Source organism: Urocitellus parryii, chromosome 1 (assembly GCF_045843805.1).
Source record: "Urocitellus parryii isolate mUroPar1 chromosome 1, mUroPar1.hap1, whole genome shotgun sequence".
Classification (NCBI taxonomy): Eukaryota; Metazoa; Chordata; class Mammalia; order Rodentia; family Sciuridae; genus Urocitellus; species Urocitellus parryii.
This window is the reverse complement of record NC_135531.1, coordinates 203953353-203968138: the sequence shown is the minus strand read 5'-3', so window position 1 is coordinate 203968138 and position 14786 is coordinate 203953353. Positions and strand designations below refer to the sequence as shown.

At 37.5% G+C, this 14786-nt stretch overlaps 1 protein-coding gene across 1 annotated transcript in view; it reads right to left on the bottom strand.

Moving 5' to 3' along the window:
- Positions 1–14516, bottom strand: part of Epc2 (enhancer of polycomb 2) — a 137189-nt gene extending 122673 nt beyond the window's left edge. Inside the window, exon 1 of the mRNA XM_077798395.1 lies at positions 14321–14516. Within this exon, the coding sequence (XP_077654521.1) occupies positions 14321–14473 (153 nt within the window). The 5' untranslated portion in view covers positions 14474–14516. The remainder of the gene's footprint in view (positions 1–14320) is intronic.
- Between the last annotated feature and the right edge of the window lie 270 nt (positions 14517–14786).

Sequence of the window (14786 nt, the reverse complement as noted above, 5' to 3'; positions counted from 1 at the left end):
AAAAAATATGTAGACTTAGCTGATACTTATTACTTGCAAATTCCCATATTTGCAAATTTGCTTATTCACTAAATTTTATTTGTAGCACCAAAATTAATACAGCGCTTTCAAAATCATTTGTAAACATGTGCAAGGCAGTGAAAAATTTGAGTCATCAACACATTCCCAAATAAGATCAAACAGGGTGACACTTGTGTTTCAGATCTCACACTATAAACAAATGTCCTTCTCACATTCTATTCAGTGCCAGGTTTTTCCTATTTTTGTACTTTTTGTAATTGGTTTTACTGTCTAAAGGGGCCCCCAAACAGTGAAGTATAGTCTAGTGTTCCAAGCACAAGAAGTCGATGAGTTAGAATGCTGCTGTGAGTTCAATGTCAATGAATCAATGACATATATTAAATAAGGCACTTTTAAATAGAAAAACGCATAAAACAAAAAGCTATGTATTCATTAACTGAACCAAATCAGTGGCTCACAGGAACATAACCATGTATGTCCCGTAAGGATCAGTATTCAATAATTCTGCGCCCATGGTAACTTTATAGAACATAAATGCCTAAACAGTGAAAATGAATTGTATTAATGCATAGACATACATGTATGTCTCTTGAAGTACACTTATTTCAGTTATAAACAACAAGTCAGTTAAAAAAAAAAAAAAGTTTGAGGGGCTGGGGATGTGGCTCAAGCGGTAGCGCGCTCGCCTGGCATGCGTGCGGCCCGGGTTCGATCCTCCAGCACCACATACAAACAAAGATGTTGTGTCCGCCAATAACTAATAAATAAATATTTAAAAAAAAAGTTTGAAAGTCAATTAAAGCTAAAGAAATGCTGAAAGTGTCAAAATGTTAAGACAAAAGGCATAGATTATGAGCATACACACACATTTTTCTACCTAGACAAATCATCCTACTATATCAGAATCACCCTTAAATTATGACTTGATTGGTAATTACACATGGACTTTATAAAAGCATCCTAAATATTCTAATGTGTGGCTGAGAACCACTATTCTATCTGTTAAGGTGATGTTTCTCAAAGTTGGGTCCTTAAACAAGTGGCATCAGGATCACCTGGGAACATTTTTAAAATGCAAACTCTCAGGGCCCACACTAGACCTACTAAATCAGACACTATGGGATAAGACCCAGAGATCTGTTTTAACAAAGCCTCCAAGGAATTCTGATGCATGCTAAACTTTGAGAATTGCTGACTGAAATCTTTTTATATTTCTTTTGGGGTTATTTGAAAACCCTGATGAATTCTGCTAATAAAGCCAACATGTAACTCCTACTGACCAAGCACCAACAGTGGATAGGCAATCTTCTTCCAAGCACTTTACAAAAAGCAGACAAATAAAACTGATACATTACTTGTACAATAATCAAGTAGCACTATTTCTTTATGACATCCTTTACAGTTTCTTTTCCTCAGAATTCTTTTAATACACCATTAATAAATACACCTTTGCCTGTCCTGAAGGGTGAATCTATATTAGACCACAAAAATTGTTTCAACCCTTTAACTACTCTTAGGTATCACATAATTCCCTATATGAAAGTAATGACACCTGTCTTAAAAAAAACTCATGCAATTCTGACAGATCACTTCAATAACAACATGTAAAATGTAATTCAATAATATATAATAGTCAATTAGTTATTACATGAATTCATAAATACTCCCACTCAAATTATGTCCCTCCTGATATAAATTCCCGTACTATCAATTTTATCTGCCATGATAACACAATATACCTCATATGAAATTATCTGTATGCGACTCTTTTCTCCCCTACAGGACTTCCAGCAGCCAGAAAACAGGTACCACATCATATTCTTTTTCGTGTTTAAACCAGATAGCAGGTATTCCTCATTCGGCCAATGAAAATTTAGTGAGCAGTTACCATATGCCAAGTCCCTGTACCAGATGAAGGTGGACACAGAGGTAACATAGCCCCAATGTTCATGGGACTATATACTGAATGAATAAATACCAAAAACAATGTCACTGAAAGTTTGAGAGGGTATGGATGCTATTTGGGGGGATAGGAGTACTGGGGGATTGAACCTAGGGGTGCTTAACCACTGAGCCACATCCCCTTTTTTATTTTTTGAGACAGGGTCTTGCCAAGTTGCTGGGGCCTCACTAAGTTGCTGAGGCTGGCTCTGAACATGTGATCCTCCTGAGACCCTGGGATTACAGGTGTGAGAGGGCTGTCTATGAAATACCTGGCTTGACTACATGATACCTGAAAATAAGGGAGCTTCCTTCAGTAGGGTATTCCCTACTGCTGCTCCTCTGATCCAAGTTGCTACTTGAGACCACTAATAAATATAAGAAGCCACAGTAGCACACACCTGTAATTCCAGGGATTCTGGAGTCTGAGGCAGGAGGATTGCAATTTCAAGGTCAATCTTAACAATTTAACAAGACGTCTCAAAATCAAAAAATAAAAAAGGCTAGGGGTGTATGTCAGAGGCAGAGTGCCTCTGGATTCAATCTCCAGTACCAGGGAAGAAAAAGAAAGAAAATATCCTGATAAATCACTTAATCTTTAGTTAATCTGATTTTAATTTTTTAATATAGGAATATAAACAAAAGTTCTATGCATAATGCAAGGTTTTACTGACAACCAAATTCCCACATGGAAATGACAAGTTAAGGTTTGCTATCCAAACTCCAAACAACCTAACAAAAAAACTAATAATTTGCCAATTCTCAATTCTTTAAAAATTGTTTTCTTTCCTTTTTTTTTGGCACCAGGGATTGGATTCAGGGACACTCAGCCACTGAGCCGTCTCCCTAGTCCTATTTTGTCTTTTTTATTTAGAGACAGGGTCTCACTGAGTTGCTTAAAAACCTTGGTTTTGCTAAGGCAGCCTCCCGAGCCACAGGCATACACCACCACACCCAGCTCCTTCGAGATTTTTAAAACCAAAATTATCTGGTTTTATGACTCTACTTTGAGAAATTAACTTGAAGGTGGCATATTATTTGCATGTAAAATGAGCACAAGAGAAATAGTTGGCTATTTTACCAAGTAAAAATTATCCATCCAGAAAATATTCTACAACACACATACATTCTAATAGTTAGCTGCCTCTGTAGAATCATGGATCTGAAGGACACTGTTTATGTATATCCTTTTGTAACATTAGTGATGGTAATAAAATAAAATTTTGTAATGTTTAGTGATGATAATAAAATCTGCGGCCGGCCTATATACTTGGAGCTAGGATAACATAGGAATAAGACTGCCCAATGGGCCATGGAAATTCTCCTGGGGGGTTCTGAACCTCAGATCTCAGATATCCAAAATATCCATAGAAAGAACTGAGAGATCTGTGAACTTGCATGACAAAAGTAATTTCTTTAATTCCCCTAACCTCTAATTTAACATTTCCTTTGATTACTAAAGTAGGCAACAGATCTGTAGTATAAGTAATACCTTTGACTATCTATATCAACAGAAATCACAGATTGGGGGGCATACTAGAGATTGGATCCAGGAATGCTTAACCACTAAGCCACATCCCCAATCCTCTTTTATTTTTAGACATAGTCTCACTAAATTGCTTAGGGCCTCACTGAATTGCTGAGGCTTGTCTTTGAATTTGCAATCCTCCTACCTTAGCCTCCTGAATCACTGGGATTATAGGTGTGCACCACCGAATCAAGCAAAATCATAGATCTTTTCACATCAGGTTATGTGGTTGCCATTTGTCAAAGTATTGTTTATACTCATCACTATTTCAAAATTAAGATCCAACTTTACAACTTGTTTCTAATGTGTTAATAATATTAAAACCTGTTTTAGCAGGGTATAGTAGCATAAACTTGTCATCTCAACTATTCAGGAGGTTGAGGTGGGAGGATCACCAGTTCAAGGCCAGTTTGGGCAACTTAGTGAGATCCTGTCTAAAAATAAAAAGTAAAAAGGGCTGAGAACACAGATCAGTGGTAAAGTGTCCCTAGGTTCAAACCCCAGTACCATAAAAAACAATGCCCCCATTTAGTGTTTTAATGGTATCATATATTTAAACATAATTGGTCTATCTGACTTTATGCACATATGTTATTCTGAGGTCAGCAGACTGCCAAGAATCCATGGCGCACACAAACAAAAAAAGTTAAGAAGTCCTAGATAATGGTTCCCAAATCATGCCTTCATTTGGAAATTGAGGGAGGATGCAGTTTTTAATTATCTGAACTGAAATAATACCAGAAATTAATGAGCAACAGATAAATGTAAAAAAAAAAAAAACTTCCAGTTTTGTCAGCAACAGTCCTAATATCACCAACTAAAATTTGAATGCTGACAATAATCCAGTTAAAAAACATGAAAGCAATCAATATGTGGCATGACTCCCCTCTTCAATATTATACTTTCCAGTCTCCAAACATAATTCATCCCAAAGTTCACTGGTGTATTAGAATCTCTCTCTTTACTCACTTCTCTAGTGTATACCACCCACTGCAGAGAATTTCATCAATAAAATCTATTTTTTCTCTATGACTAAGTAACCTAACAATTTTTTTAAAAAATCAAATCTGAAAAATGTAATATTTAACTATCAATTATATAGGACTCAATTATTACAAAAATTAGTTGAAGATCTCATTCTATCATCCACTAATTTTCAAGGTCTGTAATTTTTTTCTAACCAACTTCATTATTAACTGCTCTGCCACAGAACAACAAAAGGAGGAGAAAAATATACGTATTAATTTGCTAATGTTTTACAGCTATAATATTTAATTGGCAAGAGAAAAAGTGTGAAACTATATCAAAGAATAATGTACAAGGATGTTCTATATATTTTACTCTTTCATACTCCTTTATATTTGTTATTCTGTGTAACTGAAAATTGTTAAGAGAAAACAGCAGTTACCATTAAGTGGCATACAAGGTCCACTAAACTATTAACAAAAAATCTTTAAATCTCAGGCTGGGGTTGAGGCTCAGAGGTAGAGAGCTTGCCTGCCATGCATGAGGCACTGGGTTTGATCCTCAGCATCACATTAAAAAAAAAAGATAAAGATACTGTGTCCATCTATTTAAAAAAAATCTTTAAAAAAAAGTTCCAAATGTATTCAGGATATAGGAAACCAATCCCTTATTTAAAAAAAATTTTTTTTAATCTTTTGCCTCAAAAAAACTACCCTTTGAGATACTTCTTTATCTTGCCGCACATAGGGAAAGTGGCAGAGCCCAGGCAAGTTTATCAAATTAGCATTAAAATACTCAACTTTGCCTGTCATCTCCCCCATCAACAGCCTCAAGTCCTTTGCCCATCCAAAATAAAAAAAGGAGGAAGAAAAAAAAAAGAAGGAAGGAAGAAAAAGAAAAAGGAAGGAAAAAAAAGTTGGGAAGTGAAGATAGGAATTAGAGCGCTACCTAATAGACTCTTCCACTCTGCTACATTCCACTGACTTCACAACATACAAGCTGACAGGGAAAAAAAGAGACCCAAAAAGCAAATAAATAAAAGAAAATGATGCCAGGTGCAGTTGCACACGCCTATAATCCCAGCAGCTCAGAAGGAAGATCACAGGTTCAAAGCCAGCCTCAGCAACGGCAAGGTGCTAAGCAACTCAGTGAGACCCTGTCTCTAAATAAAATACAAAAAGAGGACTAAGGATGTGGTCCCTGAGTTCCATCGGAAGGAAGGAAGGAAGGAAGGAAGGAAGGAAGGAAGGAAGGAAGGAAGGAAGGAAGGAAGGAAGGAAGGAAGGAAAAAGAAAAGGATGAAGAGAATCTGGAAGTGACTGACATTATCCTTCATAAAATTAAGTTCACAAGGAACAGGCCTGAGCAATGAAGTAGGCAAATATGATACTGTATTCTATTAATATAGTATAGACAAGGCACATAATCCTTTTTTCTTAAAGGATTAGCCTTAAGATAAAATCAATCATGATAGACTTTTTGTTATCTATATTGGTCTCTTTCATGGCTTATTTCTATCAATCTGCCTTTCCTTCTATTACCATTTCTCCAGTTCAACTCTACTTAAAACTCAATGAAGGACTGGGGTTGTGGCTCAGCAGTAGAGTGCTCAGATAGCATGTGCAAAGTCCTGGATTCAATCCTCAGCACCACATAAAAATAAATAAAATAAAGGTTAAAAAAAATCAAACAAACAAAAAACTCAATGAAGACACAAAGCTATGTTTAATTATACAACCAAACTCAATTCAAGTGATTAGCATCATGGTCAATGCCTATGTTATAAATTTTCCAAAACATAAGAAAGTGACAGAAGTGCCTGGATTGCTACCATGCTTGCCTTAGGTACAGAATAAAAACAAATGATAAGTCAGGCATGGTGACCCACACCTGTAATTCCAATGGCTCAGGAGGCTGAGCAGGAGGATCACAAGTTCAAGGCCAGCCTCAGCAACTTAACAAGGTCCTAAGCAAGTTAGTGAGACCCTGTCTCCAAAAAGAATAAAAATAAAGAGCTGAGGATGTGGTTCTGTGGTAAAAGTGCTCCTCGGCTCAATCCCTAGTAGTAATAATAATAATAATGTCCTTAACATATTTAGTTAGGAGAATAAATGCAATATTCTCTCTCTTCCTCACATATACATATACACACACACTCTCATACATACATAACTTTCACACACACATTCTTAACACACAACCTCAAGTAAAAAATAGGAGCTATTTAAAAACACTTAAAATACTACCAAAATTCTGAACACTTAACAGCAACGAATAAGAGAAGCAAAGACAGTGAAAGAAAATAAAAATTGTAGAAATGATCATATTCAAAAGATATAGAGTGGATTGCTCTATTGATTTCTAAGAAAATTTAGTATCAAATGGTCGATAAATGCAATTGATTCTCATTAAAAAAAGAACCCCAAGCCAAGATGATGGCATCCTAATAAGGTACTAAGGAGTTAAACCTTATGCATTAGTACTTTCCTAATATTTAGTGTCACATTAATATTAATATTTTCTAAACACTTAGTGGCACTTTTGTTAGTTCTTTTCATCTACTTAAGTCTGGACAATATGCCCAGAGATAGACATATGAATTCATAGATGCAAGTAATTTTTAAAACCAAAGGTAATTTAAAGATCATTCAATCCAGTTCTATTTCAGCAATGAGGAAACTAAGGGCCCAGAGGTTTCAATAATTTCTTCAAGGCCACACATAACTTGTCCCTTGTGAAGGATTTGCTTTCTTAAAAGGACTCTGAAGATTTATTTTCTAGTTCTTAATTTAAATTTATTTAAAAATGTAATACCAACAAAATATTCTAATTGAATTAAAGCACCTGATCAACTTAAAGTTTTAAAAATAAATATACAAATTCACCTTGGGACAAACCATGGATTAAAAACTCCCTAAGTTTGAGACCATGTTATATACCCATCAGCAGCAGACCTCTCATGTCAGATCCCTGAGGAGCAGACTTAATTAGAACTAGAGACCTGATGCAATAGAGACCAATAATGCTCTCCATCTCAAGAATCTGGAATTCTAAATGAAAAGAAATATAACAATGATGATAGTAGTAACATCTAATATTTACTGAATGCTTACTACAGGCCACAAACTGTTCCAAGCACATTATAATTCATACTCTCAACAACCCCATGGGATTTTATAAATGACATTAATCTGCTCAAGGACTCAAACCTACATAGTCTGGCTCCAGAACACACACAGTTAAATATCCTACATTTTTTTCTCAAAAGATTGGGAGTTCAAAAATTAAGAGTTCAAAAATATTAATATCACTTGCTACTAAAGGGCCTATAGCTGTCCTATTTCCTGGCCTTCTGACTTATTGTTCAAGTGTAACAATTCCCAGTTCCTTAAAATAACCAGGTTTGGGTTCTGTTAGTTGAAAGCATCCTAATCATCCCTTCCTTCAAATATTTATAGGGCTCATTTTGGGAAAAGTGATAGAGATGAAATCTAAACTTACACCATGGATAAATCATTCCTTTATATTTTTCAAAGAAATGTGGATATATCAGCCTCTTTCAGTCTATCATTCCCTTAAGTAGAATACTTTCAGTGACTCCACTGTGCCTACGGGATAATAAAGTGTAGAGCGGTAAAGCAATAATGGATCTTAGATGTAATTTAGTTTTCAAGCCACCCATTACACAAATGAAGCAGTGTAACAATGAAGCTCAGGGCCATGGAGTCAATCAGCCATAGGGCCTGAGTTCTAATCTCAACTCTATTGTGTTCTCTTTAGCTAGGTGATTTTACACGCTTTACTTAATTTCTGAAACTTCAGAGTCTCCTGGAAAAGAAGAATAGCATTTACACATCTTATTATTATAATGAGAGCTCTAAACCATCTCAACTATCTCCTGAATTTAACAAAGCACAGGGCTCAAACACACTAACACACTCAAAAAATGTTTTTTTGATGATCCTGATGAACAACCTGAGGTTAAGATATGGCTACTTAATGACAAAACCAAAATTAGAAACAGTAACTCCAGATTTGCATCTCAAAAGATCTTTCTTCTTCTACAACACTCTACCAACTCCTGGACCCAACATTCAAAACTCTCTACAAGCTGGTTTAATTTCACATTTTTTCAACCTAATCTCCATACCAATTTTTATTCACTTATTCATCAAGTATACTGAGAGCTGTCTTATAGTTTAAATAGTTTCTAGTGCTGGGGCTGGGGATATGGCTCAGGCGGTAGCGCGCTTGCCTGGCAAGCGTGCGGCCCAGGTTCGATCCTCAGCACCACATACCAACAAAGATGTTGTGTCCGCCGAGAACTAGAAAATAAATATTAAAAATTCTCTCTCTCTCTCTCTCTCTCTCTCTCTCTCTCTCTTTCCTCTCTCACTCTCTCTTTAAAAAAAAAAAAAGTTTCTAGTGCTGATGATGTAGAAGGTAACAAAAGAAAAGGAAGAAAAAAAAAGATGTATGTACATCCAAGTGTCCAAGTGTGAAAAAAAAAAACAGCTGAGAGAATGATTAACAGTACTACCCTTCTAAGGTTTAGATCAGCAGGGGTAGGGTAGAAGGATAAGCAAGGAAAGATAAGTAAACTAAAAGAAAGGTTCTTCCATATTTTCTAACATACACAGAACTTGTTTTAAATATTCCTTTACTCAGATATTTGTTTCAACTATACCCTATAACCAAATAAAAACCTGAATTGGTTTTTTCTCCTTGAAGCCTGAGTTATATATTCAGTAAGTTGTCTCTCACTTCATTCAACTGCACTGACATTTAACTTTTTCTAATGTTCTTTTAATGTCTATCATGATTTAAGCCAGTAGCTTCTGCTAATTTTCCAGACACTATATATGTTTCTTAATGTCTCACGTTTCATGAAATCAAGGTCTACATTATCTTTTAGTCCTAACAACATGTCAATACAAACTCACACAAACTTTTTGATATATGAACCCCTTTAAATAGTTACTCAATATGTTATTTAGATAAAGCCTGATATTTAATTAATACCTGACATGTCATTTGCTTTTGCTGAAAGAAATGTTTCATGTTTTTACAATGTCAATTTGCAAAACTGCACTTTGTATCTTTTGCAGAATCTATTATGAAACATAAAATACATTAGTGCCAAGTTGTCACTGAAATGACAATTCCAATCAGTCATGATCTTTTTCTTTAAAAATAAGCAGATTCATAATGGTTCGGGTAGACTTTGGCTCATGCTGGTATGAAGAAATATCTCAAGTCTACATATACCTGTGAGAGTTAATTAATACAATAAAGACCAATACTGCAGCCATACCTATGAGTAAACGGTATTTTACATGTAACAAGAGAAAAAATCTAAATAATAAAATGTATAGCTTCCTGCAAAATTCTTACATGCATAAAATAACTTAAACATTCAATGATAATAGTGAAAATGGGGAGAAGCAAAGCTTAAGAACTACTTAGAAAAAAAAGAAAAATCCAAAAAGCAAAGAGCAAAGCTAAGACAGGGGATATAGCCCAATGGTAGAGACCATGCTTAATGAGCACACAAGCACAAGGCCCAGGGTTTGATTCTCCCATACCAGAAAGGAAAAACAAGACAGAGTCAGAGTTAAGTGAAGAAAATGTACACTGGCCAATTAATACCAATTTTTAAAGTTCTCAAAATCATACAAAATAAAATATTATTTACAAAACATTATAATGAACAATTACTCAGATGATAATCCTGGGTTCTGTAAGAATCCTGAATATGAGGAATGGTGATTATGGACCTTTATTTATGTATTTTTATGTGGTGCTGAGGATCGAACCCAGTGCCTCACACATGCTAGGCAAGCGCTCTACCACTGAGCCACAACTCCAGCCCCAGGAATGGTGAATCAAAGACAAGGGCTTAAATTCTATCCCGGCCCATTACTAGCAATAAGACCTTCCAATTTCTTCACGTATAACTTAGAAAACTACTGCACCTCAAAGGGTTGTTACTAGGATTAAATGATATCAAAAACCAAAACAATTCAAATATCTAACAGATGGATGGATAAAGTATATCAATTCACTGGAATACTATACAGCAATAAAAAGAAATGCACACAAGGATATTAAATGCATCAAACTGAGCAAAAGAAGCCTAATACAAAATATGTACACCCCTTTACATAAAGTTCTACAAAAGGCAAAACTAATGTACAGTGAAAGAAAAACAAAATCAGTGACTGCTGGGAACTAGCAGTACAGAAGGACTAGCTACAAAGAAGCATAAAGAAAATTTTATCAGTGTTGGAAATGTTCCATATTTTGTTTCCATGAGTGTATAAATTTGTCAAAATTTACATCTCATTCTATGTAAAGTTATACCTCAAAAAGGATTAAATGAAATATATGTTAACTCTCTGCACAGTATTTGGGGCATACAAAGTATTCAGTAAATGGTAGGTATTATTTAAAACAATAACTATTACCATACAACACTCATGAGGTGGTAGAAGAACTATCTATCATCTGATTTTTCTGGTTTAGAGTTTAAATAAACACACATTTACTGGCTCAGAGGTAGAGCACATATACCTGTGAGAGTTAATTAATACAATAAAGACCAATACTGTAGCCATACCTATGAGTAAACGGTATTTTACATGTAACAAGAGAAAAAATCTAAATAATAAAATGTATAGCTTCCTGCAAAATTCTTACATGCATAAAATAACTTAAACATTCAATGATAATAGTGAAAATGGGGAGAAGCAAAGCTTATGAACTACTTAGCACGCGTGAGGCACTGGGTTCGAGCCTCAGCACCACATAAAAATAAAGATGTGTCCATCTATAACTAAAAAATAAATATTAAAAAATAAAAATAAATAAACAAACATACATTTATTGTATTTGACCTAGACCAAGAACCATGAGGAGTACTACAAATTATAGAAGGCTATCAACTGGCAGATCCTAGGCAATGAAACGGGGCTGGAGATGTGTCTTGTTGGTAGAGCACTTGCCTAGCAAGCACAATTTCGTAGGTTCCATCCCTAGCATGGGGAGGTGGGGCAAGGACTGAGAGAATGATGTAGTCAGCAATAATAGTAGCATGTCACCAAAGCTAAAAGAAACCTAAATTACCATATTTAGGCATTGTTAGAATATAACTCAAAATTGATCAATGACTATATAAACAAAGTCCAATGACAGTCCACAATTACAAAGAGGAGACAGTCCTTAATTTTATGGGGAGGGGAACTGAAAGAGATGTAAAGAGGAGGAAGTCAACCATGAAGTCTTCAAAATGAAGTTATAAATTTTGCCAGCCACATAGTAAAGGATAGTTTAGAAATACCAATCAACAATTATAAATCTATAGACCAAGGGCGGATTTTTTTCTTTTTTTTACAAGTCATGATTTAAGAAAAAAATACTAATGAAGATAACCACTTAAGATATCTCGACACTGGAAGCTGAACTGAAATACAATTCAAGTGAAACAAAACATCTGTGGAACTTATATTTTACTACTGCTTAGAATTGTTTTATTAAGGCAGAACTTTTTTTTTTAAATACTACATTCTGCTTAAAAACAGAATTGGCTGTCGTGATGAAAGCCCAAATAGTCTTATTTTTTTAATAGTACACCTGCTATTAAAAAAAAAAAAAAAAAAAACAAGGAAAAAGAAAAACTTAATACCCCAACTGGACGTCCAGTAAGCAAGACTTTAGACTGTACATTTTATCCATTAGGGTTTATTTTAACAACCTTCATGTGTGCCTAGCATGGTGGCCCAAGCCTGTAATCCCAGCCACTTACAAGGCTAAGGCAGGAGAATCCCAAATTCCAGGCGAGCCTTGGCAACTCAGAGAGATCCATCCTCAAAATTAAAAATTAGAAGGGTTGGGATTTAACTCAGAGGTAGAGTGCCCCTGGGTTCCCATCTTCTGTAAAGGGAGCAGAGAGGGCTCCATTTGTAATATTAAAAAGGCAGAAAGGATAGAATAATGAGTTAGCAGTTCTGACTCCAGTTCTAACAAAATTGGATTTTTTTTTCTTCCTTAAAATTGGGCAGGTGAAGCAGGCCAATGAATAGAATTTAAGTTTAGCACTTATGCTCCAAATGGAAAATCGCAAGCTGTATTCAAAAAATAAAATTATGACAGGAGCATTTAAAAAAAAAACAACATAAAACTAATCTCAACTTTTCCCCTAAACCAAGATAAAATACCTAAACATGTGGTTAACTAAGGACCAAGTGTTACAGAGCTAAGTGCAAAAAATAAAAATAATGTATCTTCAAGGGGTTAACGATTCATTCTACAACAGGGGTCCTGACTCAGTTCTAAAATAATAGGCCTCAAGTAATTACACACATTGACTTTTAAGACTTATAAGTCCTTTTTTTTTGGGGGGGGGTGAAAAACCATAAAATAACAGGAAATTTCCAAAGTTGTTTCTTAAAGTTCAATCAATTTTCATACACACTATTAATATTGTTTTTGAATTATGCTTTTCATGGAAAACTAAAGTTAAAAACAGATTCTGTAAAACAAAATAAAAAATTCTCACATACGAGTCAGCTTTGAGCTTTAAGCACGAATCTTTTTAAAAAAAAAAAACTGAATATTCATACTGATGCTGTGGCTATATCATTTTCTGAAAATTTTGTCTTTCAAGTAACCAAACACCAAAGAGAAATGTGATTAAATCACAGCAGAAAGTAGTAATAACAGGGTAACACAATGAGGTCAGAACTCAGCAGCCAATGAAAGGCGTAAGTGCATTTCCTGCAATATTAATAGTCAAAAGAGAAAACCAATCACGGAAACCTCGAGCTTTCTTTTGACAGTCACAGAAGCAAAAGAACCAATCCACACACACCCAAAGTTGACAATAAGGCGGGACTGTGGGTTCATTGAAGAAATTCTTGAAGGTGCCGTTACTATGAACTTCGCATCCAAGTAGCACCACTCCAGAGTCATAAACACTCTCTGCCCTGTCAAATGAAATTCAATCTTGTGCAAAATTTAACCCGGGGTAGGGGGAACTTTTTTGCCAAAAGGTCCTGTTATCGAAAACACAACTGTCAATTTGGATGTACTAGGTCCTCTACTTCTAAAAAGACCACCCTCCAATGACAATTGTCAGGGACGCCGCCCAGAAAAGCGCTGCGCGGGCGGCTAGTCCGGGCATCTCGGCTTCCTCAAAACGCTGCGCACTAAGAGCCGGCGTCCCAGCAAAGCAGACAGAGCCCGCCCGTTCGATGCCTCTCAGTCCTCGAACGGCTCGGACCGCTCTCTAGCTACGTCCCACTCCGCAGTTGAGGCCCCCAGCGCAGTGCTGCAAGGCCCCAAGTCGCTGCACCATCTCGGGCGGGGGAGTAAGGATTGTTACCTTGCTGAAAGATGTTTGTTTTGAAAACGCCTTACTTTCTTAAGTCACTGCACACAGAACCCAAAGCAAAACCAAATTTTCAAGTGAAAGAGAAATATTTCCTAGTCAAATGCTCGCTCAGCATTAATTAACTTTGAGCCGGGGGAAATTAAAAAAAAAAAAGGTAAACAGAGGCTGTACGCCAAGTGCGGCCAGCGCATCCCCTGCGCCATTCCCGGCCGCCGCTTACGGCAAGGCCCCCTTACGGCAGCGTAAGCGGCGCTGCGAGCTAATCACAACACTGGGACGCAACAACATGGCGGCCGCGGGCGGGCGCTGCGCCGGCCGAGAGTTTACGCTACTCCGCCAGCGTAGGGTCCCATGCGTTGGAGCGGCAGCGGCGCCCTCCAGCGAGCGTAAAGCGCTCTGTGAATGGCAAGGCCCGACTGACAAAGGGGAGGGGGGAGGAGGGAAGGGGGGGTAATAAACACTCGAGTCCCTACCGATTCCTCCTCCTTCTCCATCCCGGTGGGCATCTGGGGCACGGCCCGGTTGATGGAGACGCAGTCGTTGAGATCAGGCATGTCCTTGCCGCGGTAGATGGGCAGCGGTTTGGCGGCGTCCAGCGCCCGCGCTCGGAAGGAGAGTTTACTCATTGTCTCCCCGCCTTACAGGAACAGCCCGGGCGGCGGCGGCGGGGCGGGCGGGGAGGGGGGGAGGACTCCCGCCGCCTCCTCCACCTCCTTCCTTAGTGCAGCGCGGCCGGCCCGCTCCTCCTCCTCCTCCTCACTGCCCCCGGCCACAGCATGGGCGCCCACCCCGCCCGAAAACAGCCCCCCGCCGCCCGCGGCCGCTTCCACACACTAGATCCGCCGCTCGCCCGCCCGATCCGCTCCCTGCGCCATGGCCAACATGGCGGACATTACCACAGCGGCGGCGAGCGATCCCGGCAGCCCGCGCGAGAGCGCG